This window comes from Oryzias latipes, chromosome 4 (assembly GCF_053564925.1).
Source record: "Oryzias latipes strain Hd-rR chromosome 4, Olatipes_Hd-rR_3.1".
In the NCBI taxonomy this organism is placed as follows: Eukaryota; Metazoa; Chordata; class Actinopteri; order Beloniformes; family Adrianichthyidae; genus Oryzias; species Oryzias latipes.
Window position 1 is genome coordinate 4,253,713 of NC_136240.1, and position 27,452 is coordinate 4,281,164.

Consider the following 27,452-nt stretch of genomic DNA (forward strand, 5'->3'; position numbering starts at 1 on the left):
ATATTAGCTGTAAGCAAAACGAAGTTAGGATACACTTTGATCAAAAAAGTACTATTGCAGATTGCTGCTGCCGTTTTAGAGCCAAATGAATGAAAAGGAAACGGCCTTAGGATTCCACGCTGAGAAAAAGAACGAAACAGACAGACAGATAGATAAAAATATAGATAGATGGACAGGCAGACAGACAGACAGACAGACAGACAGACAGACAGACAGACAGACAGACAGACAGACAGACAGACAGACAGACAGACAGACAAATAGATAGTTTACTTTATTAATCCCCACAAATTAGTTCAAACAGCTCTCTGGCAAGAAAAGATAAAAGACATGGTACAAACAGTTTGATTTTTTTAAAATCAATTAGAAAAGTAAAAATACTGCATTAACTAAACTAACTAAAAGGGTGATTATAACACAACTTTTAACAGACAAAAACATCCAAACGTTTTTACTAACTAAGAACTATTAGTAACTATCATGTAGTATTTTTAATTCACAGAAATTGACAATATTTTGTACTAAACAGAGAGATGAAATGAGAGATTCCCAGAAAGAGCAAAGTAGAATCCCATGAAGGTGGAGGTCCTTGTTGTGGCGGGCTGGGGCTGAGCTCTGCCTCTCCCGCGGACACGTCCGTGCATTGTTCTGTGGCGGTGGAGAAAAACTCCATTGTTGTTGGGAACTGTTAATCTGGGGATTGGAACCCCGTCACGTGCTCGGACGGGGCAGCGGAGATCCAGTCCGAGGACAGCGACCGTGCTGGACGCTTTACGCACGGACGCGCCGCGCGCCGCTCAGTCAGAGACCGTTCGTCCTGGGGAGCAGGACCACCTCTGGACCTCAGGAACGCCATGGCGCACCAGTACAGCCAGAGATCCCTGCTGGTTCTGTCCTTACAGGGGGTCCTGTCTGCCATCATGGCAGCGTTATCGGTCATTCTCATTTTCCAGCTGCAGTCCCTGCGCGCGGCGGGCGGGGACTCCGCGCTCATACCCGCCTCGGTCTGGGCCGTCCTGCAGCCCGTCTCCACGGTCCTGTCCGCCCTGTCCCTCACCCTCCACCTGAGCTCCGTGCTGGTGTGCCTCCTCCACAGCTACTTCTCAACCGAAGTCTGCAGGGAGGAGCAGGACACCCACAGGTATTTGTCCCGCTCCCAAACACCTGAGCTTGAGGAGGGGGGTCCGCTCAGAGGGGAGCAACTTTTTACAATCACAACACAAATGGTTGTGGTAGCCAGGAGCCTTCGTGCGCCGTTTCGGTGACTGTGACGCAGAGCCCCCAGCCCGGTAACGCGTCAGGCTCCGAGGCCAGAAACCACACGAGGCTGAAGGAAGGCAGTTCTCATTGCAGAGTTACTTTTAAAAAGTTTTGCTCCACTCTTGCAGTTTATAATTTTGGATCATCAAGTTTACAAGAAGCATAAGCAGCTTAACACATGTTCCTTTATAATCAGAGTTTGGATTTCTATTTGACAAGTGAAGCTTTTTTATTTTCAGGGTTCAGACTCAGAAATATAACCAAAGTTTGGAGGGAATCAAACTCAAGGATAATGAAGGTGTGTTTAACCTCAGACCCCACCTCTTGTTTGCCAGACTTTTACCAGTCCAGGGGCCGTATTAAGCAGAATGTACTACCATGGTAGCATAACCCAAAAAGTGATGTCCACACCTGTGGAGGTTAAAGACCCACACAATGAAAATGATGTTTTTGCTGTTTTAACATGTTCTTGTGGCGTTTTTCTCATGGAGGACATGTAGAAAGTAAAATTACATTTCTGAGTATTTCTTTATTGAAATCGTGATGATTGGGAGCAAAAAAGCTGTTTGTGAGGCAGAAAATACGCTGGGTGGGTCACAAGCTTCAGATCATCCACTGTCAGACAAACAGATCCATGAACGTCTTTGTTTTCTTCATCTGAGCAGGAATCTGGATCAGAACTGTGAGGCCGGATGGCTGTGATACTGATCACCATTTTTGTTTTACCGCTAATGTTAGGCTGGGGATGTGAGGCTGTAAACTACCACTAAACAAATGGATGACGGGAAGTGGAGGCTGGCTTACAGTCCTGCCCTCAACTCAGAGGAGTATTTCTGAAGATCTCCTGCCGCTCTGCAGAAACTATGTCCTAAAAAAAGACACAGGTTTTGATTTCGACTAAAACAGCATCATCATTATGAAAACAGGAACGATTTTAGAGTAGATCAAAAGATGATGGGAGGGGCACTTAAGGTTTGAAAATCCATCCCAACCCCACAAAGATGCTCCTGTTTTCTTTTGACACGATTAAATTTCAGCCTCATCCCCAACACCAAACTCTGCTGTTAGGCTGTGTGGCCAAAAGAAAAACCCGTTTCAGAGGTATGGTGCTGCCCCCCCCGCGTCAGAGAGCAAACGCTGATATGGTCGATCAACCCCCACCCAGCTCGGATCAATCTCATTCCAACAATGGCCTCCCCCCCCTTATTCCCCCAGCCTCTAGCTGGCCCTTCCCCACATAGGCCAACACTGTGGGTCATCTACCCCAGGAACCCCCTCCTGACGGGGGAATTCCAAGAATGGAAATAGTATGAAGCTGTCAGAAGATCCATCAATGTAGCCAAATAATGATTCCATTGAAAGAAGTAGAAATGTATGCTTTGCCTGAGGAGTGTGTTGATCAGGTCTTGATGCTGACCAGCGTTTTGACGTCCTTTAACAGAGCAGACTGGTTCCTGTTGGACAGCATAGGAGTGCGACACGTGGCCATTGGACTCTTCTGTCTGGGAGTGTCAGTTTACTTGATAGGTAAGAGAAGCAGACTGAAAAGCAGGACATTTTTGAAACCTTTGTATTTTATTAGAAGATTTCTCAGAATTTGCCATGAAACCTGAAAACAAGTGTTCAAATCCCTGTGACTGTTTGGAAAAACAGGAGGCAAACAGCTCTGGTGTGTCCGCTCTGATCCGGTGGATAAGAACAATGCATTCTTTGAGCAGCCATGACTGAAGTGTTTTGATGCTGAACCTGGTGGTGCTGGGAGGTGGGGGGTCCGCTGGAGGCAGGCATTTCCCTGCAGTGGGAGTTGCCTCTTCCAGCCTAACTTCAGCCACAGTCAAAAGGACAGCACGAATCCGGAAAAGGCCGTCATATCCGGTGCCTCTCCCCGCCCTCCTTCGGCGTGCTGGAGTCCACGGCCCTTTTCCTGAAGAAAAACAGGACAAGCTCAACAAGAAGCAGCCATCTCCGTCTTTCAGGAAGTTTTGGAAGAGAATAAAAAGGAAAGTCTGTAAATGTATGCGTCTCCTCTTTTTCAACAGCCATGTCGATCTTCATGCTCCTGATATTTGAGACGGAGACGGGCATTGCAAGCGCTTGCATCCTCTCCTCAGGAATCCTCATCCTGTTTGTGGCTGTGATCCATTCTCTGGTCAAAGCTTCCCACTCTGCCAGACACTACCGAAGTGACCACATCCACAGCCTGTATGAGAACCAACAGGGAAGCAGCAGCCTGCCCCTCTCAAGGCCCTGCGAGCTGAGGGTGGGCGTGGACCAGCCGCGGATTCACCGCAGCCAGTCTCACCTTCAGCATCCGGTCCCGTACCAACCGTGCAGCAGCCGGAGGCAGCAGGAGCAGTATGAGCAGCAGCACTCTCCCGCTGAGGGGCTCCAGGGACACATCAACGACAACGAGTGCTACAATAGTGGGGGCAGTTTTCCCAGAATGCACAGGACTCTGTCCACCGAGTCGGCTCTACTACAGGCCCAGACTAAACCCTGGAATGGGGTCAACAACGAAATGAGGAGTGTTCTCGCACGGAAGTCAGGGATTTCTGCTAAAGACTCGACTCTCGTGTGACTGTACACCAGGAAAAAGAAGGAATTTCAAGTTCATAGATCCAACTTTCAGTTTTGTATGAGATCATTTATTCTGATATTTGTATTGTGCTCAAATGTAGTGTTTTGATTGAAGGAAAACTCATCAACATTCTCTTCTTTTAAATGGACACAAATGAAATGAATAAAAATGTTGTGGTCCAAGTATCAATCAGGCAGACAGATAGCTTCCATTCTGATCATGTTCTTCCCTCTGCCGTGTTCAGGCGTTTGTGAGTCAACTGTAAATAAACTCATAAAGACAGACTCCAGGGTTTGAAGGGTTAGTTAAGACTTTTCTTTCTTTTTTTGGCTTCACCTCACTTTGATCACATCTAGAGGAAGTACTAACCTCAGGTGCATTTGAACACAGGTCATGAGGAAGTGGGTGGGGCATGTGGAGTAGAGACAAGGGAACTGGGAGGAGGGGTCACATCATGTAATCTGCATGCAAATGTCATTAGAGAAAAAAAAATCATAAATGCAAGGATAAAAGGTTAGAAAAAAAAGGAGAGTCTCACATTAAAGTTTGGTCTAAACTAGACAGGAGTTAAACGATGTTGCAGGTATGAGTAGACTGAGTTAACATTCACCTACAGAATATCCATAAATAAAGTAGCTGGCATCTTCATAAAGAAGTAGGAAAAAGTGGAATGGTCCAAAAAAGAAAAAAACATGTAGATAATTAATGAACTGATGATAGTAAAGATCTAGTTGAGCATCAGGAGGGTCTTCATCCAACATCCACATGTCCAATCGTTCATATAAATAACTCTTGAAGGGATTAAAAACCAACATACGGATATTTTATTAAAGTTTTAAATGCAATGGGACTCTATTAAACTTTTATTGTGCGAATGCATGAAAAGTTAAGGACGTCTGTGCAGAAACACCACCAGAGGACTAAAATATAGAACACATTTAATAAATATGTGTAAAAATATAATATGAAGTACATATTTATAAAGGGGGGTATTTTATGGGCGTGTCAAACAACCTTCCTCATCTGTAACTCTGGTAAAGACATTACTGCGTCCTACCTGCGTCCTTGAGAGTTACTGCTCTGTTCCTTCCAGTTGATGGCTTGACGGAGAAGACTATCGATGTTTTTGAAGTAGAAACTGCTGTTTGTCATGCTCTTCACGGCGCTGAACATACAAAAAAACACAAAACATAACTTCAGCTTCTCTTCTCAGACGTCTTTAAAGGATGAAGTATCCTACCTGCAGGCATACTCCACAGTGTAGATGGCGCCTTGGCTTTGCTCCTCCCAGTTCTGCATGTCTGTCTGAGGAAGGAAAGAGAAAGATTGTTTTGTTTTTGTTTGCAGCAAAATACATGGCTAAATGAGAATTAACATTCTAAAGTCTCAATCTGTCCATCTTTTCATCTATTCTCAAATGTTCTGAGTGATCTTTTCATGATGTACTATGCCGTTTTTAGCCAATTAAAAAAAAAACCTGGTTCAGAGGTCATCAGAAACTGTTGGCATGGAGTAACCCCGCCCCCCCTTCCCGTCATCTCTTTGTTTACTATCGGTCCTCCTAGCTAACAGCCCCTCTCAAACCCCCAGCCTAACATTAGTGGTGCAATAAAAATGACCCCAACATCAGAGCTATCCAGAAGTGTAGATCCAGATTCCAGCTCACAAAAATGACAGATCTATTTGTCTGAGAGTGGATGCATCAGAATGGAGCGGAGCAGGGAGCTTGTGGATCCTCCACTGACTGTATGTGAAAACTGCCCCCCCCCCCGCCGCCGCCGCAATGCTCCAGACAGGAAGTACCTGCTCGCTCCAAGAGGCCAAATCCCACAGACGTCTATAAAGACAAACAGCTGTTCCTCAGTCATTACGTTTGTCAGAATACGCATGATCCAAACGTTTGACAGATTCCCTCGAAGGGGTGTGGTCTCCCAACAAGCTCCCTCTTGATTGGCGACAGTAGTTGCCATAGAAACGTTGATTCAGAATGACCTGGCCCAATCACTGCTTACTAACCTCTGTGGCTCCAAGTAGTGGCTTCTGTGCTGCAGAAGATTAGCGACTAAATTGGCTGGAGCATAGTCTATGGGTGACGTCACACTCGCTTTGTCCAGGTGTCATCCAGTCAATGGGCGTGTGATAGTAGTAGCTTCGACATCATAACACAACCACACGTTGCTTTTTTCAAACAGCAGTTTTTGTCTTCTGCTAATTAACATTTGAAGATAGAAATATTCAGACACGCCATTTGAAGCTCAACTTCTTTGTATCTGTGACTTATATCATTAGAAAATCCCACACAAGAACATGAAGAACACAATTTTCCAAGAACACATTTTTCTTTGGAAGGAGTCCCATATGCCAACAGCTAAAGCTAAACATCTTGGTCATCATAAAAACACCTCAGTGCTTTATTCATTTGTCTCTTCCATTTTCACTGAGTTATTCAAAACAAAAACGGACAAACCAGGGGGGTATTCCAGGAAGCAGGTTATGCTAGCTCCCACGGTAAGTTTGAGGCTAAGGAAGTTGATAACCTCAGCTTTCGGTTCCAGAAATGGAGGCATGTTTCAGGGTATGCCAAGTTGCCATAGCAACTCTGAACATAACCTGGTCTGGAGCAGGTTTAGTTGAAGGTTAGTTTGTTTTCAGAGAGGTGAAGCAGCATGGCGTGTCCATTTGAAGATGATTTAGTGGATGAAGAAGCTCAGATAATACTTTTTCCACCGTGAGAGGATAATAAGACCACATAGGGATGTTTTAAAGATAAACCTTTTACTTTGATCTAACTTAATTATTTGCTTCAGTTAAGATAAATCATTTTTTTTGTTAAGTCATCTTAAAAATAACACGTAGTTTTCAGACAGTTATTTACTTTCATTCAAATTAATTCAATTAAGTAGGTGTAACTTTGGTGCTGCTGTTAGAGCGGCGGCGCAAGGGATTCTGGGATACCATTTCCTTTGCCTATCTGGATGGATTTGGGTTTAAGTGTGGGTTTTTGTCCAAATGTGTTTAGTTGTTTAGCTGTGTTACTGTGTTTCACCGTGTTATTTTTTGTTCCTACTATGCTTAAGTCTCTGCACCATGAGTGAGAGGGAGGGAGAGGATGATGAGTTTAGATAGCACCCCTACTGCTCCATAATGTATTGACAATGTAGGAAAATTCCCAAATCAATATGTATGTAGTTTTGTTCTTTTTATTTTTATACAAATGAGCATATCTGTCGGCTTAAACTTAGACATATGAGAGTTCAAGAATTATAATTAATTAAGATGGAAATAATATTAATTGAATTGGAGTACAGTGATCCCTCGCTATAACGCGGTTTGCTTTTCACGGTTTCGCTACTTCACGGATTTGCATCGTGCATTGTGTTCTGCATTCTGATTGGCTAAAAAGTCACTCCGCTTCTTCTCTACCTGTGCGTCAATAACGTTGCAGTTTAATATGTGCATGTACGTAAATCAGCTTGCCAAATTTTCATTACTACGTGCAAATTCTCTTGATGGTGGCATGTCAGTGTATAAGGATCTTTTTGCAAAGCAGAAAAAAGGAGCGACAACAACAGCCTACCACTATGTTCTTCTCCTGAACAAACACAGCTGCACCGCGGGCTTCAAGAAGAAAACACTGCAGAGCGGAGTCAGGATGCAGCGACTGAGTCTGTAGATCAGTGAAATACACCTGAGTCACTATTTGTCCTACTGTACTTTGTATTTTTTTCATAATCATTTTTAATTTTCTCCCGTTTAATCCAATACTCGGGTTGCGGTGGGCGGGGCTAATCTCCGCGATTTGAAGCCTTCTGTTGACATTCATTAAAATTGGATGGCATAAGTATAGCCCCTAATTCCACAGTTAGAAACCTTGGGGTTTTACTTGACCAGGATTTATCATTTAAGGCTCACATATCTCAGGCGTGCAGAACTGCCTTTTTTCACCTGCGGAATATTGCCAAGATCAGAAATATACTTTCTAAGAGTGATGCTGAAAAACTCATCCATGCATTTGTTACGTCGACGCTGGATTACTGTAACTCCTTGTTAGCAGCGTGTCCTAAGAGTTCCTTAAGAAGTCTCCAGCTTGTTCAGAACGCAGCAGCTAGATTGTTAGCAGGAACTAGCAGAAGAGATAACATCACTCCTATGTTAGTTTCGCTCCATTGGCTCCCAGTTGATTCCAGAATCAAGTTCAAGATCCTCCTGTTAACCTATAAGGCCTTACATGGAATGGCCCCGTCCTATATTAAGGACCTCATAGTCCCTTACCATCCAATCAGAACACTTCGCTCGCAAAATGCAGGACTGCTTGTGGTTCCTAGAATTAGTAAAAGTACGGTTGGAGGTAGAGCGTTTAGCCACCAAGCCCCTGTCTTATGGAATAAACTCCCAGCTCATGTAAGAGAGGCCGACTCAGTTTCTACATTCAAAGCTAGACTGAAAACATTCCTCTTTGGACAGGCTTATTGTCAGACTAGTTAGTATTCAGAGATTATTTAACTTAATGTTAATTTGTTTAAATTAAACTTAATAACTATTTCTTTTAAAAGGCTGCTAGAAGTTGAAGCTGGGGTAACTATGGTACACTGGGGTTCTGTCCTCTTTCCTTTTTTTACTTCTACCCTTCCTCTCCTCTATTCTTGATCATAATTCATCATTTAGTTCTCCATGCCTCTGTTTGGTGCAGTGCGATTCATGTATTGTCCCTCTTTTCCTCTCCCCTCCTGGGGAGTGGGAGTGCTTCCAGACTCCAGTTGTTTCATCCGTGCTCCAGTTCCTGACCGTTTACCTCGTCTCTGCTCCTGCTTCTACACCTGGCTGTGGATCCTGTCTACGGCTCGTCTCGCGCCCTCGACTGTCCCCCCAACTCCGTCTGGTTGAAGCTCGTCTGCTGGACTTTTATATATGTAGTTGTAGATTTAGATAAGTTAATTCTTCTCTAAGAATTCTGGTAAATCGCCTGTCCGTCCTGGGGGAGGATCCCTCCTTCATGTGGGCACCCCTGAGGTTTCTTCGTTTTTTTCCGGAATTCGTTTTTTTTGGGAGTTTTTCCTTACCGCGAAGGGGGGTCTAAGGGCAGGGATGCCAGTATAGCTTAGTTAGTTTGTTAGTTCATTTTAGTATTTTTCTATTGAACTCTTTGTATTCATGATCCTTTTGAATTCATGTTTTACTTCGAAGCCCATCGAGACGACTGTTGTTGTGATTTTGGGCTATACAAATAAAATTGAATTGAATTGAATTAAAATTATTATTTGACAGTTCAGTACAGAGTTATTTGTTGCAAAAAAGGTTTCTAAAGTACTTTTATTTGTGAAACGAATGCTTGAGAATGTAAATTGGTTTGTTCTTTCTTTTCAATGTATAATAGAGTTTTTAATTGTATAATAATAGTTTAAAAAAATAAAGGTTTCTACTTCACGGATTTTGCCTATCACGGGGTCTTTTTGGAACGTAACCCCCGCGAAAAACAAGGGTTTACTGTAATTAGTTAGATAAATATGTAAATTTGAGTTGTATAAACAATTATTTTTATAGACGTAAGAAATTAGGTTGAATAAATTTAACTCAATTACAAGGAAAATGGAAATAAGATCAGAAACTTGTGCGTTTACTTTGTCCGTTCTTTTTTCTCCAAGCAGAAACTCTTTCTTTTGATGATGCAGCCGTGTTACTTTTTTGACGGACGTATAATCTTCATACGCTGTCATTAAAATCTCAGACTCCGTCTCACTGAAGTACAGTGCTCTCTTTTTTTCTCCACACGTTTCCATGGTGACTCCGGAAATCGCCGATCCATTGAGAATGTCTTTATGTTCTTGCTGTGCACGTGCATTAACCCAGGGTTACCAAGTCGAGCTTAATTAGCGTAAAACATACTTCCTGGAATACCCCTCAGGAAGCATGTTTAAACTAGCCTGACTTTAAGCCTCAACTCTGGCTGAAATCCGCCTGAACTTGCTTACTCTGGGTATGTCGGTTCCAAAAGACTGATATGAGTTAGTGTAATTACGCAATCCCTTCCTCTCACTTATGGTGCAGAGACATCAGCTTAGTAGGACAAAATAACTCAACAGAACACGGTAAAACACAGTAACACAGCTAAACAACTAAACACATTTGGTCAATAACCCACACTTAAACCCAAATCCATCCAGATAGGCAAAGGGAATGGAATCCCACAATCCCTTGCGGTGCCGATCTAACAGCAGCACCAAAGTTACACCTACTTAATTGAATTAATTTGAATGAAAGTAAAATAACTGTCTGAAAACTATGTGTTATTTTTAAGCTGACTTAACAAAAAAAAAGATTTATCTTAACTGAAGCAAATAATTAAGTTAGATCAAAGTAAAAAGTTTATCTTTCCAACATCCCTATGTGGTCTTATCAGCCTCTCACGGTGGAAAAAGTATTATCTGAGCTTCTTCATCCACTAAATCATCTTCAAATGGACACGCCATGCTGCTTCACCTCTCTGAAAACAAACTAACCTTCAACTAAACCTGCTCCATACCAGGTTATGTTCAGAGCATGAGTTGCCATGGCAACTTGACATATCCTGAAACATACCTCCATTTCTGGAACCGAAAGCTGAGGTTATCAACTTCCTTAGCCTCAAACTTACCGTGGGAGCTAGCATAACCTGTTCTCTGGAATACCCCCCAGCAATGAGCATTTAATCTATGTCAATAGTTGTTATTATTGGGAGGAGCGGCGCGTGCTTGTTCGGTATGAGGTCGTTTTCCCACCGATACCTTGTGTTGGACCAGTTCCGGCAGAGACCTTCTGACGTGCTCCTGGAGCCTGTAGAGAGCCACGGACGGCTCATTCGCCAGGACGTACATGCTCTCGGTGAATTTGTCGCTGACTGAAAGGCGATAACAAGCATAAACAAAGACATGTCTGCGTCATTTGTAAATGACGGCCCCCATCAAAGCTCTGAGTTGAAAGGTCACGTACACGTGTGTGTGGTTTACCTCGTCTCACTTTCAGGTGCATTTCCTGGTCCTCCATAGTGCTGCTTTTTTATTTGATTATTTTTCTGTTCGGGTTTCCCAACCTGTTAAAAAAACAATGGAATCGCCCAATTTGTTGCTGTTCCGATGTTGTGTGCCACGTTGATAGTATTCCGGGTAGAAATCTCTACTGTAACAAAAGTTCCGCCTTGGAAACCAGACGGCTCGACAAACGAGCTCGCGATTCCAACATGTTTGTCCAGCTTTGGTTTGAACCAACGGTTTGTTAAACAGCTAACCACTTTCGGGACATCACTACATCATCTGTGCTCCAAATGCACCACTAAGAAGAGCTTTTGTGGGATCTAGAAAAAAAAAACACTTTTAGTTTCACATTAAGTTAAGTTAGCGCAACTGTGAGGATCGATGTGGTGAGTAGGAAATGAATATGTGTGCTTTAATATGTGCCAACCTGCCAGTTTCCGGTTACGATTTTTAAAAATTCACTTTGACCAGTTAGCGGGCGATAAAACGATATCCTACCTGTATTTGATTGACGTCATTTTCATGATCAAGCAGACCATTTCCGTGTTTTTGCTTCGAGCTCATTATTAGCACTAGTACCTTCCCCATGAACACCGGGATGTTTTCATCCAATCATCATCCCACAAACCCCCACCGTGAGGGGTCGAGGTGACTGCTGTCAACGTTAAGGGTGCAAACCTAAAGTGGATTGCTATATAATGAAATGATGCCCTAACTGTCATCTTATGCCATGCAGCCTTTTTGCTCTTTATTGAAGTTACCATGGAGACCAGAGGGGATGACGAGGTGGCAGGTGAGCAACACGTTCAGCCGTTCACTGACTGTTCGGAGGTGCTGCAGGGTAGAAATCTGTGGACAGTTTGTCAGTCAGATGTCGTCCATATCATCATGCCAGCAGACAAAGCAATTGTTCATTAGTAAGGCCGTCACTGTTGCCCCCAGACAACCCCGATGTAGACGAAGATGATCTGCTGAAGCACTCCACCGCGCTGACCAACAAGCAGCGAGGCAATGAGGTTTCTGTTCGCCCTGCAACACTGGACTGTACGTGGCTCACGGGCAGAGAACAGCTGAGGCCGAATGAGTGCTTTGTTCACCTGCAGCTCTTTTTCTCCCCGTTAGCTCTGTCTATGCATCAGCTGGCGGCGCAGGGCGAGGTTTCACAGGTGGCTGCACGTCTGAGTAAAGGTGCCAGACTAGTTTCACCAACGGCAACCTTTTTCTTTCAAGCTTAAACCATTGAGGCTTCTTTCAGATGGACTGTTTCCTGCTTTATCCGGCAGACAGCTCGCTGCTCAGCAGGCAGGACGAACGAGGCTTCACTCCTCTCATGTGGGCAGCAGCGTTCGGAGAGAAGGCAGTGGTGGACTTTCTCTTGGAAAAGGTTGGAACAAAGACATGTTTTATTTTACACGTGACACGCAGCAGCTCACAGACGTTCATGTGATCCGTTATCAAGGGTGCCGACCCCAAAACCATTGCCAGGGAGCGAGAGAGCGCCCTGACATTGGCCAGCTCTGGGGGTTACGTGGACATTGTTGAGTCACTTCTCAGACACGGAGTGGACATTAACACCTACGACTGGGTAAAATGTAGAGTCTGTTTTCCATACACATAGTGAGACGTTTGATTTATTCATGATGGATCTCTTTGTTCTCAGAATGGTGGAACTCCTCTTCTTTACGCAGTACGAGGGAACCATGTCAAATGTGTAGAAGCGCTACTAGGTATGCCTCATGTTTTAGATGTAGAAAAGGAAGCCTTCAAAACTGATTCTGATCACTCTTGTCCGTTTCAGCCAAAGGAGCAGACATGACGATTGAGTCGGACTCTGGCTACAGTCCGATGGCCTTAGCGGTTGCTCTGGGACACAAAAAAAGTATGAATCATGCTGCTCTACCTGATATACTTTGGATGATTAGAACTTGCTAAGAGATCGTTTGTGGCTACAACCAAACAGTCTGTGCAACTTGACAAAAATAAAGCCTCAAACTGAATAAAATAAAAACTGCATACAGAGTACCTGGCATCATTTATCCACGTTTGGTTGTAGAACCTATGAAACAGTTTCTTTAAGCCATGCTGGCTTAAGTTTTGATGCTTTCAGAGTTAAGTGTTGAGCTTAAAGACCCACTCCAATGAAGATTGTGTTCTTGTAGCATTTTTCTCAGACATATTTAACACTTTTGCTATAAAACGTTACACCATCACTGGGTAATTTCCCCCCGATATAATTTATCCAACAAAACGTACTTTTTATCAGTAATAGATCAAAAAAAGACAGCACATGATAAATTAGAGTGGTTTTCTTTTATTTTCAACAGTGGTATGTGTAACAAAATGAAAAATATAGGAAGTTTCTAAACACATGCTCAAAAATCACTGAAAAATAGGAATCTGAGAACAAAAAAATACTAAAATGATCCTAGAAACTCGGTTTTTGGTCCCCCCCATTCCTGGGACATGAGTCTTCCCTGGTGAAGGCACAGACTCCTTGAAACGTGGAAATTAATGCAAATAGTTTTGCTCGGGTGAAAATCACCCGGCGACAGTACGATAGGGTTAAAGAAAATTCAGCCTGAAATTACATTTCTGAGATCGACTTTTTATTTTTTTAAAATCATAGCAGATGAAAAAAATGCAGTTTAAAAAACGATTGTAATGTTCAGTCGACCCAAGTCTTCCTGCTCTGCTCCATTCTGATCATCCACTGTAGGACACACAGATCCATGAACGTCTTTGTTTTCCAGGTCTGAGCTGGAATCTGGATCAGAACTGGACCGACGGCTCCAATGTTGATTACCATTTTTGTTACACCACTAATGTTAGGCTGTAAGCTAGGGGGAGATGGTGTAAACATAGGAATCATGGGACATGAGGGCAATTTTTGCTGCTTCACAATAAATATGTCGTAACCCTTGTGCTATCCTAGGCACTTTAACATTGGGAGTTGGGTCATCTAGACCCACTAGACAGTGCTCTGAACCTTTTTTCTTCAATAATTTGTGATCTTCACCGGTGTCTATGGATTACATGAAATCTTTCCACCTTTATCCACCTTTGTCATGGTAGGGAGAACACGTCAATGTAAGGGGGGGGGTCATCTAAGATAGCACAAGGGTTAAACAGCACAGGCTTATTAAAACTTTGCCTAAAACCTGAACAGACATAATGAACAGAGCACTGTGAACGCTTTGATAGATCAAAAGATGGTGGGAGTAGTTTACTTTAGAAGCAGTTTAAGTCAGAAATGTCCAATCATTTTTCTTTCTTTTTTTTCTCAGTTCAGAAGGTTTTGGAGGACCACATCCTGAAACTCTACAGGCCACCAACATGACACCAAGCTACAACCCATCCATTGAAAAAAACCCAACGGATTTGATCACAGACCTACAAGCCATTCAGATCTGATGAGATGGAGGGGGGGCCCCCAAAAATACGTTTAACGTTATCAGAAAGTCTGTAGACACGATGAAAGGTGAACTCTGGAAGCTGAACGTGTTGATGTAAAAGCAGTTTATTCCATTTGAATACACTTGATTACATTATGTCAAATGTCTAGAGAAGAGGTATGACATGCTATTGCTGTGCAGTAGAAATATTTTGTCTTAAAAAAACTGCAATAAAGTTTTTAAAAATGCTCCTTTGCAGACATGTTGATGCCTTAATCCAGTCTCAGAAACAGATGCATTCAAAACCAAAGCATCCGATTGATTTGAGATGTGGGGGATTGGCAGTTCCGTCCATGAAGGCACTTATGCCAAAGAAAAGACAGATTTCCTAGAGTTCTCAAGGGGGCAGCGTAAGACAAGAATTTCCGTAGGACCCGTTCTCCTTTACGTCTCTCACCAGCATGGAGGAAACGGTCATGAGGCCTTTTCCCCGAGGACATCCAGGGAATAAACAATAATTCTCCCAAAAAAGTCAACACTGTTCTCAAAAAATATTTTGACTTTGTTCACTGTAGTGGCCTCCTGTATGGGAAAGCTGTGGGTGTGGAGTTAAGAATAACGTAAAGACAGATCCAGAGACCTGGGAAAATATTCAGCAGCTCTTTTTATGGTCCATGTAACGCAGACAGAGGAAGTGATCATTTTCTGACTTGTTGACTTTCTTTTTGATTGATGATCGCTTTCAATGAGATTATCACAATTCTGACACACAAGTTGTGTTTAAGTGAAGGTAACTACCATTTAATAGGTGAGGCAGCATTCTCAGAGCAGTAGGAAGGATATCTGAAGGGCGTTGTTGTCTTCTGGGTAAAACTGGTCGAGCTCGGTGAAGTCGCCATTTTTCAAGCCCCCTGCAGAAAACACATTCTGGATAATTATTTACATTTGCTTTCACACATTCAGTCAGAAACAAAGCAGTTCCAACTGTAACTAATCCAGTGGTGGGCTGGCGTTTTGGTCTTACCTTCTAATCTGCAGGTTTTGGCTGAAAAGCCTCCCTGAAACTGGACTTTAACTTCTGACACCCGTACAGGCCCGGGAAACTCCAGCGACACCCACTGGCACTCACCCTGAACAACAGGGATTTCTCATGACGCCACTGTGATGTGCACGTCAGTCTTTGCAGGGACACGTGGGACATTACAGCAATGCTTCTTTCCTTTCAAAATAAAGCAGGATTTCATATTGGACTGGACGCCGTTTTGGAAAATTGTGCACCACTGGAAAAGTCTGCTGCTTAGATTGTCTTCCACGTCCCACAAGCTCTTCTGTGAAGGTCTGGACTTAAGAATTTAAACAAGAGAAACGTGAGAAAAAGTTCATGTCTGTTTTAGAAAAGTGTAGAAAGTGTGTAGTAAAATATCTGCTATCATACTATGCATATTCTACTGATCCCAGGACCACTGTACTGGTCAAAGGGTAATGCATCTACCTGCCCAGCTACAGCAGAAGACAGAAGACTTGAACTTTTTGTGATTATCACGGGGGGAGGAACAGACGTGCAGGACAAGTTTCCTTTGTGAAGTTTAGCCCAAAGTGGGAGACGTGTGAGGGGATTCACCTTAATGCCTTGATTTATGTAAACTCCGTCAAACACTCACAGTATAGAACAGAGGTGGGCACTGAGGGCCGCATTCCTGCATGTTTTCCAGCATACCCTGCTCTGGCATGTTCTAATTGGCTGGACACACCTGAACCAGGTAATCAGCCATGAGAAGGGCAAGACTATCTGGAAATCATGCAGACACACCGGCCCTCGAGGCCTGGAATTGCCCACCCCTGGTATAGAATGATTCTTAAGTTCTGAGTTATCTTGTAATAGTGTTTAGGTACTCTGACATGCAATAAAATGTCATATCTATACTAAAGACTAATGTGGTGTCAGAATTCCCACCCAACCCCTACATAGCGCACTATATAGCGCGTTCACCATTTCCTAGTGCTGTCTGAGTCTACAATTCCATAATAGTGTCCTAGAAATTACCCAGAAGTCTCTGCAAAAATCCAGTGTAAATCGATGTTCACTAGATCGGTGAATACAGACCACAATGCATTGCGTCGGAACAATTTTTACCCAAAAAATGTATTTAAATTTATTTTTTTAATAAACCATCAACGTTTTTATTTTCAGAACTCAGTGGATTCATAAATAATCGTTGCAAAACGCTCATATCAATGACATTTTACTTTTGTGAAATCGATGACGTCATATTTACCGTTAAAAAAAAGAAAAAGTAATGAGCGTGATGTCTGAATTGCTTTCAAAATTCACGGCACTACATAGTACCACACTATATAGTTTTTTAGTAGTTAGGGAGGATGATGGGAATTCAGACAGCCTAAGTTTCACGCTTCATTGAAAACACACTTTTTTTTAATGGCGTTTTCACTTTTTGTTTTATTTTACTGGGCCTACATAGAAAAACAAACCTTCACTGAATAAAACACAGAAGGATTTAGATGATGATGATCTTTCATTGCATAAATGACAAAAACAAAAGAAAGGGTTTAATTAACCCATGCAGATACATGGACTGCACAGTGGCACAGTGGTACAGTGGTTAGCGCTCTTGCCTCAAGTCCCAGCAGGGACCGTTCTCTATGCAGTTTGCATGTTCCCCCCCGGGGACTCCGGCTCCCTGCCACAGTCCAAAATCCTGCAGCACAGGTTAACGGGTGACTAAGTCAGGGCTGCTCATTCCTGATTTAGGATCTACCACTCTGCCTGCTTTCAGCTCTCCCTGCACTGCTTGCTGCTGAATGTGGAGATGTCTGATCAGCAGCTAGCAGGGCTTGGAGATCTGGAAAAATCTCCGGGGTTCCAGAGGAGGCAGGAGAAGTCCCCGAGGCCACGGTGAGGTCCTTTTTGGAAGACCATCTGAAGATCCCCAAGGAGGAAGTCCAGAAGATCTCCTTCCACAGGGTTCACCGGCTCGGAGGGAAAAGGCCGGACAATCAGCGTCCCCGTCCTATTGTTGCTAAATTTGAACATTATAAACAAAAGGAGCAGGTAAAAAGCAGAGGACGCGAGCTGAAAGGCACACATTACAGCGTGAATGATCAGTTTCCAGGCGAGATCCTCCGCCGGCGGAAAATCCTCTTCCCGCTGAGGAGGAAGCACCTGTCTGCTGGAGCACGCGCGGTGGTTGCCGTTGATAAACTTTTTGTGAATGGCAAGCTGTTCCGGGACCCAGAGGTAACACCCTGGCTGTGCTGAAGGCTTTCAGAGGTGCACTGACATCTGCGCCGCCCAGAAGAAACCCGCAAACTTATTTAATTGAATAGGAAATAATCGGATCATCAATAATCCACACCTCTCAGGAAAAGTGTTTTTTCTTTCTCTCACATTCATGTTTCTGTTGTTGTTTCGTTGTTTTTGTTTTTTGTTCTTTCTCTTTTCCTCTCTCTTTTCTCTTGTCCCCCCCCCTTCCCATGTCCTCATATGTGAATCAGGTAAAGTCAACGCAACCACGGTGAGTATTTATTTATGCACGGAACGGGCGCGCGCGCATACTAGCGCGCATAAGAGCATGCACACGCGATCCAGCACACACACGTTGACAAACTGCAAAAACCTCACTTAGGCTCACACAGGACGCACGCAACATGCAGCTCACAGCCAAGACATGTCCACCTCCTACGCACAGCGCTTGTCAGTGTAGCAGGTACGCACAGCGGGCACGCGCACACGGACGGGCACACGCACTATTTAGCCTTGCACTCTCCCGGTTAGAACAGCTATGAACAGTCTTAACATCGTTAGCTGGAATGTGCGTGGACTTGGCGCTGGACCAAAGAGATTGAAAGTGTTAAATCACCTGAATGATCTTAAAGCAGATATAGCTCTGCTGCAGGAGACCCATTTATCTTTATCAGCTGGTAATCTCCTGTGCTGTTCCCAGTATCCAGTTATGTATTCTGCCAGTTTCAACTCCAAACAAAGAGGGGTTGCAGTTTTGATTAAGAAAAATGTTACATTTACTCATAAGGATACAGTTACTGACCCAGAAGGCAGATTTGTAATCATTAATATATCCATTCAGAATAAAGACTTTTGTATCGCCAGCATCTATGGTCCGAATGTTGACGACTCTTCCTTCTTTCACAGATTCTTCACCTCACTCTCAGCTCACTCTGACTCCACAATCATTATAGGAGGAGACGTTAACCTTGTTATGGACCCTGAACTTGACAGACTCAGCACAGCAGCAAATCAGCGTACATGGCAGTCTGCAAGTATTCTAAAGCAGTACATGAATGATCTGGGTCTCTGCGACGCTTGGCGCTCATGTCACCCAAACACTAAGGGGTTCACCTTTTTCTCTCCAGTTCACCATTCACACTCTCGTTTAGATTATTTATTAGTCAGTAACTCCCTTTTGAAAGAAATTAAAAGTTCCAACATTCATCCAATTATTATCAGTGACCATGCACCAGTTTCTGTTACTATTTCAAGGGAAGTACCCACACCCTCAGGTTCAACCTGGAGGTTTAATACGTCTCTGTTAAAAGACCAGGAATTTATTGAATTCTTTAAAAAAGAGTGGGAAACCTTCTTAGAATTCAACAATACTTCTGAAATATCACCAAGTATTCTTTGGGAAACAGCAAAAGCAGTCATGAGAGGGAAAATCATCTCTTATTCAACGCATAAAAAACGCAAAGAGAAAGCAGATTTATTAGAATTAGAAAATAAAATCAAAACCCTGGAGACTGCTTATGCTGCTTCTGCACAGGAACACATACTGGGGGACCTGAAAAATTTAAAGCTGCAGTTTAATGACATCATCAATAAACAAACACAATTCCAGATACAAAGGCTTCGACTGGAAAGATATGAAAACTCGAATAAATCTGGCAAATTTCTAGCTAATCAGCTTAAAATTAATAAAGAAAAATCAACAATCGCTTCTATTATGGACAAAACAGGGAATGTCACCCATGACCCGGTAAAAATTAATAATGCGTTTAAAGACTTTTATCAAAACTTATACACTCCACAGATCAATCCATCAGAACAAAGCATCAACTCATTTCTTAACAATATAAACCTGCCCAAGTTAAACGAAGATCAAATCACAAATTTAGACTCTCCGCTCTCGTTGTCTGAGCTTCATGAAGCTCTGTTACTTATGCCTAACAGCAAAGCACCAGGACCCGACGGCTTTCCAGCAGAGTTTTATAAGGAATTCTGGGAACAACTGGCACCAACGTTTTATAAAACGGTAAAATTTATCAATGAAAGCCAATCTCTACCACCTAACATGAACTCTGCCAACATTATCCTTCTTCTAAAACCAGACAAAGACCCCACGAGTCCTTCAAGCTATCGCCCCATTTCTTTAATTAATGCAGATGTAAAAATTATCTGCAAAGCACTAGCACAGAGAATAGAAAAAGTCACTCCTCACATAATTCACCTTGATCAAACTGGATTCATCAAAGGCAGACACTCGGATGACAATGTCCGCAGACTCGTTAACATAATAGACTTTGCCACCATCAAAAACCAGGAAATGACTATACTATCACTGGATGCTGAAAAAGCCTTTGATAGAGTAAATTGGAAGTTCCTCATTGCTGCCCTCCATAAGTTTGGGTTTGGAGAATCATTCATCAATTGGATCAAAATATATCACAACCCCAATGCATCAGTTAGAACTAATAAACAGACTTCCAACAGGTTTTTTCTTGGAAGAGGAACTAGACAGGGTTGCCCACTCTCCCCCTCTCTTTTTGCAATATTTATCGAGCCTCTAGCTGCAGCAATAAGACAGAATGAGAGTATCAAAGGAATTAAAACCAAACACAGCCATCATAAAATTAGTCTCTATGCAGATGACATATTACTGTTTTTAAGTAATATACATTCTGTAAATGAAACGGCAACAATCATTAATGAATTCTCTTCTATATCAGACTATTCCATTAATTGGAATAAATCTGTTTTATTACCACTGAACAGTAATGCGGAGCAAGGACCCACAATACCAGTTAAATCAGGCAATATAAAATATCTAGGTATTTATTTTCCCCCCAAAGTATCAGAACTGGTGCAGCTAAACTACACCCCATTACTGAAAAACATACAGGACGATCTAACACGCTGGACCAACCTGCCTCTGTCCCTTATGGGCAAGGTAGCCACGGTAAAAATGAAAATCTTACCCAAAGTTAATTATCTCTTCTCAATGATTCCCACACAACCGCCATTAAAATGGTTCAAAACATTAGACTCATCCATATCAAGCTTTCTATGGAACAATAAACCTGCAAGAATTAGTCTAAAAACTTTAAAATCTGCAAAAAGCTGTGGAGGATTAGAATTACCTAACTTCCACAATTACTTTCTTGCAAATACATTACAATATATCTTAAAATGGTTAAAAAATAATCCAGAAACCAACTCATGGTTAGACTTGGAACAGGCGTTATGTGGAAAGATCAACCTGTCAGATCTTCCATTTATCAGCCAAATAGTTAAAAGACAGGATTGTTTCAAAAGTACCAATATAAATGCCACCTTAACAGCCTGGTGGGAATTTCTCAAAATATCAAAATCATCAATTCAACCGTGCAAAATGACACCCATCTGGAACAACCCAGACATCCTCATAAACAAAAAGATTATCCACTTCCCAGCTTGGCAAGCAGGGGGCATAAAACAACTAGAGCACATAATTATTGATAGAAGATTCATAACTCCCCAGGAACTTCAAGACAAACATGGAATATATAACTTCTTGGAATATCAGCAACTTAAATCAATTATTACTAAAAAGTTTAAATACAGAGACAACGATTTAAAGCTACCAGATGTAGTTACCACTCTGATCAATTTCACAATGAATAAAACTCTCTCCAAAATATACAAACTTTTATGTAATTTAGATAATAATATTTCACTTCCGACAACAAAATGGGATGCGGATTTGAGCATCAGCACAGATGAAAGCTTTTGGTCAGAACTTTGTCTAAACACCTTTAAACTGACAAAAAGTCCAAATCTGCAGCTAATCCATTTCAAAACTCTTCACAGAATTTACTACACTGGACAGAGGATGTTCAAGATGGGTCTCAGTAACTCAGACATTTGTCAGCACTGTGACAGTAATCTACCCGACAATTACATGCATGCACTGTGGTTCTGCACGCCTGTCCAGGCTCTCTGGCAGCAGGTATGTGCCGATCTATCAGTCTGGCTTAAGGTTTCAATCACAGCTTCACCGTCACTTTGTGTGCTTGGTGACATGAGTGCCATCGATGTAGAAGGAGGATTAGGCTCTATCATTTTCATAACTCTTTGCATTGCTAAAAAAACTATTTTAATAAATTGGAAAAGCAAGAAAAATATAAATATAAGTCAACACAGAAATCTGCTGCTTGATCATATCAGCTTGGAAAAAATGTCAGCCCAAGGTTCAAGTAACTTTGAAAGAACTCAGTCTCTCTGGTCTCCCATAGCTAACTCCGTGACTTAGGGGGTGGGGGGGGCCTGGTCGTCGCCGCTCCTTGCCCTTCTGCCGTGGGCTGGGGTGGGGGTCGGGGCCTCCGGTGCCTGGCGGGGGGTGGTGGGGGCTCCGTTGGTCGGGGGGTCGGGTCCGGCGCCTGGGTTGGGCGGGCTGGGGCGCTGCGTGGTCCTCTGGGCTTGGGTGTGGGGGTGCGTGGTGGGGGGGTGGGGTGGTGGTCTGGCTTGGCTTGGGGGGGTGGTCCCTTTGCCTGTGCTGGGGGGGGTTGGCGGGGGGCGCTGCTCGGGGGGGGGCCCAGCGGCGCTGGATGGGCTTCCCACCTACACCTGGGGCTGGGATCGGCCCTTCCCTGGCTCTGGGGCGGGACGGGACAGCCCTCTTGGGGCCCCCGGTCGCTCTGGGTGTCATCCGCTTTGGCTGCGGGGTCTGGGGGGTGGTGGGGTGGGGGGGTCTTGTCGGCCCTGCCTTGTGGGGGGGCATTCTGGGGGAGGGGGGGGGGCTCTATTGGTACGGGGCAGGGGGGGTTGACGGGTCGGGGTCTCCGCTGAGGCCATCGGCGGTTTCCCCGGCCGGTCGGCTGCCTCGGTCCCGTCGAGGCCTGACCAGAGCTCTTCCAGGGCCGGCGTTTGGGGGTGGGGGCCTGGGCTTGCTCCTGGGGGGGGCCGACGCTTTCTGGCTCCTCTCTCTCTGTGTGGGGGGGGGTGGTGCTGGGCCTGGGGTGTCGGCGCCTCCGGGGGTGGGGCCCCTGGGCTGGGTGGGTCTGGCCCCCTTGCTGGGGGGGGGGGGGGGGGGGGGGGCAGCTGTCTGACCACCGGGGGACAGTCTACCAGCTGTCCCCAACTTACCCCCTTCCTCATATAACCTCATAATAGGGTGAGGGGGTGGGGGGCTTAGCCTGCGATGAGCCTTGGGGGGGGGGGTTTACTAGGCAGTGGCCCCCCTCCCATGGTTGCCGTATGGAGTGGGCCCCCCCTCTTTCGGTTTTATTTGCACCTTAGACATGTAGGGCCCTTGGTAGGGGGGGTGCTTGGACATCACTGCCAGCAAGCAGCGGATGTCCTCCTGGCACCCTACCCGCCAATTTTAACCACACCTTAGACATTTAGGGTCCCTTGGTGGGGAGGGTGAGGGGACGTCACTGTGAGTAATCAGGAGATGTCCCCTCAGTGCCCTACCCGCCAATTTTAACTGCACCCCCCTTAGCACACACACCCCTCCCCCCTCAATATATACATTCCAACATAAACACACACACATGCACACACACACCCTCTCAAACACACATACACGCACACACATTTTGCAAGGAAGGTGGGACCTAGGACCATCTGTCCCCTGCCTCTTCCCTGGTGGGGGGTACGGGCCCCTTTGCAACGGCGGCCGTGTCCCCGGGGTGCCGGCTTCCTGGGCCCGGCGGTGCTCTCTCCGCGCGGCGGGGGGGTTCACATTACATCTGAGCCGGGAGTGTTCGTGTCCCTGGGGGGTGGGTTCTGGTCCTTGCTCCTGGGCGCTGGGCCCCGCCATATTTCCAACTGTGGCCGAGCCTGGTCGGGCCATATTTACAACACCCCTTGTGGGCCCTCTTTTTTTTTCCCCGGGGTTCCCCCCCTCTTGGGCGGGGGCGGCGGGCCCCTGCCCCGCTCCTCCCTGGACCAGCCGCGGGCCGGGCGGATGGCTGCCTGGAGCGCGGAGCGGGTCTCCCTTGGGGGGTCCTGGCTCGTACCTGGGGTTGGGGCGGGGGGATGCCCGGAACTCCTGGGTGGTGGTGGGGTGCCCGTCTGGGGCTGTGGGCGTCCGTCTCCGGTGGGGCCCTGCGTTGGGTTCTCCCGGCGCGGCGGGGGGGCTGCTCTCCTGGTTGGGCTGGGGCGGCGCTCTCTCTCCCTCCGTGCTTCCCTGCTCTCTGGCTCTGGGGGCCTTGCGGCGGTCCTGCTGGCCCTGGCCTGGGTGGCGGGCTTGGTCGCCCGGGCGGCGGTTGTTCCCTGCCGGTTCCCGTGTGGCGTTGGGGGGATTCCGGCTGCCGCTGCTGCTGCGGTGGGGGTCTTGGGGTGGGGATGGCTGGGCACTCTCCCTCCTTCTTTCCACGTTCCACCATCCATTTTAGAAGAACATAAACACTCACCTGAGCACAGGTGTTAGCTCACCTTTGCACTTACAGTTTGCATGACTGAATGACTGAAATATTTCACACTAGTTGGTTTTAAGGCATAAGTATGCGTGTGAACACTATCTGTTTTGTATATATGTCGACAGGTGGACATTTTTTGCAGCTAGCAGGTGTGTTTATAACATTTGAGTGTGTGTGTGGACAGGCTCCGCCCTTATTGTACTACATTTGAACGTTACCATAATGATTAACAACCAGTAAACTTGTTGCTTTATGCTGCTTCATGGTCTTATCCCCCTTCCCCTCCTATTATCACCCCCTACCCCCCCTCTCTCTATCGTCCCTCTCTCTTCTTCCCCTCTTTCCTTTTCCGTCCGGTCCAACACCAAAGATTTTCAGACATGATTGAAATTAATAAAGTTTGGCCTCAATTACAAAAGGGGTTTATCCAGACATACCTTTGGTTTGTCTGAAGATTAATAACCCCTCTTGTTAAAGTAAAATCTGTCCAACACAAGAGGCCCTCAGCTCTCATCTGTCTGCCCAGCTGTTGGACAGGACAAGTTAAAAAAAAAAAAAAAAAAAAAAAAAAAAAAAAAAAAGATCTTAAGGACCAGGAATGAGCATCTAGGTGTGTGATTGTGGCCCTGTGACCCGTCCAGGGTGTAACCCCGCCATCGCTCAAAAATAGATGGCTTAGGCCGTCTATCTTCTTCCTGCTCCTCTCTCCACTACTCCTTCAGTGTTTCCTCGGTGCCGTGTCTCTCTATCTGTATCACTTTTTATCTTGACTTCTCCTCCACCTGTCTTTCCTTAGCTTACAAAGCAAACACTTGGACTTTTCTCGTTGCTTGCGTTGATTTTCCATTTCTCCTCCATCACCCCTAAACTGACAGTTTCTCTCCAGCCAAACTTTCCTTCAACAATAAAAAAAAAGTTACATATTTTTAGGCGGATGTTATTCGCACGTATTTCTGTGCGACCAGCACAAACCTGATGGAAATTCGCATCGGCCGCATGGAAGACGTGGAGCCAAGACGCACAATGTTGTATTGACCGCACGTATTTTAAGTACCTCCAAGGTTGCATTTTGTTGTTGGCTAAAGTCCCGTCAGCTGTCACGCTCCTAGGTGTGTGACGTGTTCTCAACATGTCATCCGTAGGATCCTGTAGGAGAGGTGAGCTGCAGAAACAGGAACTATTTGGTGGTTTAACCAGAAACGTAACCATAATCCTAAACTTAGACCTTCCTCTGGGTCTGTGCGGCCAAAAAAAAAAAACTACATCACCATTGACACTTTCTTCTTTTTAACTGCGTATGATTGTAAATGTGCAGAAGAACACCACCTAAATGTTATTCTCTTCCTTTACCATGAGGAAAAAAACACACTATTATGGGATTAGGCAGTTATTGTTGGATTTGTCAGCTCTGTCAGACATGAACGCTGATGGCGTTGACACTGACTAAATCGACAAAGTTGCATGCTTGCTTCAGCTAGCTAGCTTTTTTGGCTCCTGCTATTTGCTTTCTCCAAAACAAGCAAGAATTGATTCCACTGGGGGTTTAAAAAGTATTGTGACAGAGGGACGGTGTTGTGCAGCTGTGACCACAGGAAAAATGGACGTTTTTATCTAAAATATAGAGGTTCAATTGAGCGGACCATGTGTGGTCCTGCTGCATCCACCACAGCTAGGAGAATGAAAACAGGTCTTCAAGGATGCAAAAATTCAGGTTTTTACCTGAATAAATTCATTTTTATTGAAAATCTGACGGTTGACAAAAGCAGAGGACAGACTTTTGATAGGCCGATTGCAATGGCAAAAACTTTGAGTTTTTTATGTCATATACCGTTTGATATATTTTGAATCATGACCTCTGAATTGATACATTTTTTAATGTCTGTCAATGGAGACTATTGTGACCTTCTGCCAAGGAGAAGAGAGATAACAGTATTTCCAACAACTGCTTCATCGATCAAAGACCCAATCTGAAGAAAATTGGGTTTTTAAGACGTTCTTGTAGCATTTTTCTCATAATGGAAGATAGAAATAAACTAATTTAAGATTAAAATCACATTTCTGAGTATTTCTTTATCTTAATTGTTGTGAATCAGGAGCAGATGAAAAAAAGCTTGTAGGAGTGACGCAGGTGCAGTCGGCTCGCCATTTTTGTTGCACTGTTGTAATGTTATGTTGGAGTTGTGAGGGGCTGTAAGCTAGAGGGAGAGAGTAAACAAAGGGATTGCGGGAAATGAGGGCTCAGAGGTGAACTTCTCATGAACTCTTGCCGCTCTATGATTGTGTCCGAATTCCCATCATCCTCCCTAACTACTAAAAAGCTATGAAGTGCTGTGAATTTTGAAAGCAATTCAGACACCATGCTCACTACTTTTTTTTTTAACGTAAGTATGACGTCATCGAAGTCAAAATCTTATTGATATGAGCGTTTCGTGACGATTTTTTATGAATCCACTGTCTTCTGAAGATAAAAACGTTGATGAAAAAATACATTTTTTTGGTAAGAAATGTTCCGATACAATGCATTGTGGTCTGTATTCACCGATCTAGTGAGCATCGATGCACACTGGTTTTTCGCAGAGACTTCTGGGAAATTTCCAGGCCCTTTGGAGTTGTAGGTTCAGACAGCACTAGGAAATGGTGAACACACTATATAGTGCACTATGTAGGGGTTAGGGTGAGAATTCAGATACAATCTATGTTTTAGAAAACGATACAGGTTTTTTTTATTTTAACTAAAACCGGCATTATTATCATTAAAAGAAACACTTTGAAAACAGATTAAAAGATTATAACCCCCCCCCCCCAAGTAATTATCTATGCTAATTTCCTTTAGATCTTCTAACTTGGTGAGTATGACAATTATGAGAAATAGATTTCTCTTTAATATGAATAAGACTTTTCTATGTGGGTCACGTTTTGTCCCGACTCAAAAATCAGTGTTTATTTGATCTCTTGTTGAAATGAATGTTAGAATCAAAGAACTGAACTCATGAGAACTATCAATAAAAACTTGTTTAATGTTTTTCATTTTGGATTAGATTAGTCTGATTTTTCAGCAGGTTTCGAGTATGTTTTCCATCAGAAGTCCGTGGACTTTTATGTTTGCCTCATCCAAGTGTGTTTAGTGAGGACTCCACCTGAGGGGAGCGTCCGTCCTGACCTGTGAGTGTCTGCTACCTGGTCTGAGTTCCAGCAGGTTTCCTCATCACAGTCGAACATGTTCTTCTTTCCGTAGTTCTTTCCATCTCTGTTTAGCACCGAACTCACCCTAAAGCAGAGGGAATCGGACACGTCACTGCGTCTGCAGAGCGTCCACAGACGCGCCTTCAGTTCCTCTAATCACGTTCAAACGGTTTTACCTGCTCTGCGTTTCACAGCAGATCAAAGACGCCATCTTTGCTCCGACTGTGGAGGGCACGTGGTGTTGTTTGGACGACGGTGACGTCAATGCGTCACTTTTTTCAACCACTAGATGTCAGTAAAGTCCCTTTAAAATATTCATTTTTTTCGACATGATCCAAAGATGTTATAGAAAAGATAAACATTTGATAAAAAAACAAA

The 27,452-nt window shown here is 44.3% G+C and overlaps 4 protein-coding genes across 12 annotated transcripts; 2 read left to right on the forward strand and 2 right to left on the reverse strand.

Annotated features, from left to right (window-relative positions):
* The first annotated feature begins 692 nt into the window (after positions 1-692).
* On the forward strand, positions 693-4,142 carry tmem221 (transmembrane protein 221). Its single transcript, XM_004075130.5, has 3 exons — positions 693-1,141; positions 2,702-2,787; positions 3,300-4,142. The coding sequence occupies exons 1-3, from the start codon at positions 855-857 to the stop codon at positions 3,836-3,838; spliced, it is 912 nt and encodes a 303-aa protein (XP_004075178.1). The 5' UTR covers positions 693-854; the 3' UTR covers positions 3,839-4,142.
* borcs8 (BLOC-1 related complex subunit 8) lies at positions 2,817-11,483 on the reverse strand. Of its 5 annotated transcripts, none has more exons than XM_078945499.1 (7): positions 11,344-11,483; positions 10,822-10,904; positions 10,600-10,712; positions 5,079-5,143; positions 4,896-5,003; positions 4,208-4,299; positions 2,817-3,184 (listed from the first exon to the last, which is right to left on the reverse strand). In XM_078945499.1, the coding sequence occupies exons 2-6, from the start codon at positions 10,856-10,858 to the stop codon at positions 4,230-4,232; spliced, it is 393 nt and encodes a 130-aa protein (XP_078801625.1). In that variant the 5' UTR covers positions 10,859-10,904; positions 11,344-11,483; the 3' UTR covers positions 2,817-3,184; positions 4,208-4,229. The 5 variants fall into 5 exon arrangements, with proteins under 5 accessions (XP_078801625.1, XP_023809703.2, XP_078801624.1 ...); XM_023953935.2 differs by having other exon boundaries at positions 10,600-10,747; positions 11,344-11,433; XM_078945498.1 differs by lacking the exon at positions 4,208-4,299 and having other exon boundaries at positions 10,600-10,747; positions 11,344-11,433.
* rfxank (regulatory factor X-associated ankyrin-containing protein) lies at positions 11,007-14,485 on the forward strand. Of its 5 annotated transcripts, none has more exons than XM_078945496.1 (10): positions 11,054-11,141; positions 11,180-11,231; positions 11,582-11,638; positions 11,788-11,889; positions 11,968-12,033; positions 12,129-12,229; positions 12,305-12,430; positions 12,506-12,572; positions 12,644-12,724; positions 14,130-14,485. In XM_078945496.1, the coding sequence occupies exons 3-10, from the start codon at positions 11,608-11,610 to the stop codon at positions 14,180-14,182; spliced, it is 627 nt and encodes a 208-aa protein (XP_078801622.1). In that variant the 5' UTR covers positions 11,054-11,141; positions 11,180-11,231; positions 11,582-11,607; the 3' UTR covers positions 14,183-14,485. The 5 variants fall into 5 exon arrangements, with proteins under 5 accessions (XP_004067644.1, XP_078801622.1, XP_011471878.1 ...); XM_078945497.1 differs by having other exon boundaries at positions 11,077-11,141; positions 11,603-11,638; XM_004067596.5 differs by having other exon boundaries at positions 11,007-11,231.
* nr2c2ap (nuclear receptor 2C2-associated protein) lies at positions 14,345-27,395 on the reverse strand. The gene is made up of 4 exons (XM_078945500.1): positions 27,251-27,395; positions 27,069-27,159; positions 15,262-15,367; positions 14,345-15,148 (listed from the first exon to the last, which is right to left on the reverse strand). Exons 1-4 carry the CDS (start codon positions 27,283-27,285, stop codon positions 15,060-15,062), a joined length of 321 nt encoding a protein of 106 aa, XP_078801626.1. The 5' UTR covers positions 27,286-27,395; the 3' UTR covers positions 14,345-15,059.
* Between the last annotated feature and the right edge of the window lie 57 nt (positions 27,396-27,452).

Bases quoted from the DNA above. Each gene is read 5' to 3' on its own strand.
- tmem221 (XM_004075130.5), top strand. From the start codon at position 855: ATGGCGCACCAGTACAGCCAGAGATCCCTGCTGGTTCTGTCCTTACAG. The intron at 1,142-2,701 runs GTATTTGTCCCG...GTCCTTTAACAG, and splicing joins GAGGAGCAGGACACCCACAG to AGCAGACTGGTTCCTGTTGG. The intron at 2,788-3,299 runs GTAAGAGAAGCA...CTTTTTCAACAG, and splicing joins AGTGTCAGTTTACTTGATAG to CCATGTCGATCTTCATGCTC.
- borcs8 (XM_023953935.2), bottom strand. From the start codon at position 11,433: ATGGGGAAGGTACTAGTGCTAATAATGAGCTCGAAGCAAAAACACGGA. The intron at 10,748-10,821 runs GTAAACCACACA...CAAATGACGCAG, and splicing joins GCACCTGAAAGTGAGACGAG to ACATGTCTTTGTTTATGCTT. The intron at 4,300-4,895 runs GTAGGACGCAGT...ATTTGCATGCAG, and splicing joins AGTAACTCTCAAGGACGCAG to ATTACATGATGTGACCCCTC.
- rfxank (XM_004067596.5), top strand. From the start codon at position 11,608: ATGGAGACCAGAGGGGATGACGAGGTGGCAG. The intron at 11,639-11,787 runs GTGAGCAACACG...TGTTGCCCCCAG, and splicing joins AGGGGATGACGAGGTGGCAG to ACAACCCCGATGTAGACGAA. The intron at 12,230-12,304 runs GTTGGAACAAAG...TCCGTTATCAAG, and splicing joins TGGACTTTCTCTTGGAAAAG to GGTGCCGACCCCAAAACCAT.
- nr2c2ap (XM_078945500.1), bottom strand. From the start codon at position 27,285: ATGGCGTCTTTGATCTGCTGTGAAACGCAGAGCAG. The intron at 27,160-27,250 runs GTAAAACCGTTT...CCTCTGCTTTAG, and splicing joins TGCTGTGAAACGCAGAGCAG to GGTGAGTTCGGTGCTAAACA. The intron at 15,368-27,068 runs GTAGCAGACACT...CCTGTTGTTCAG, and splicing joins CCTGCTGGAACTCAGACCAG to GGTGAGTGCCAGTGGGTGTC.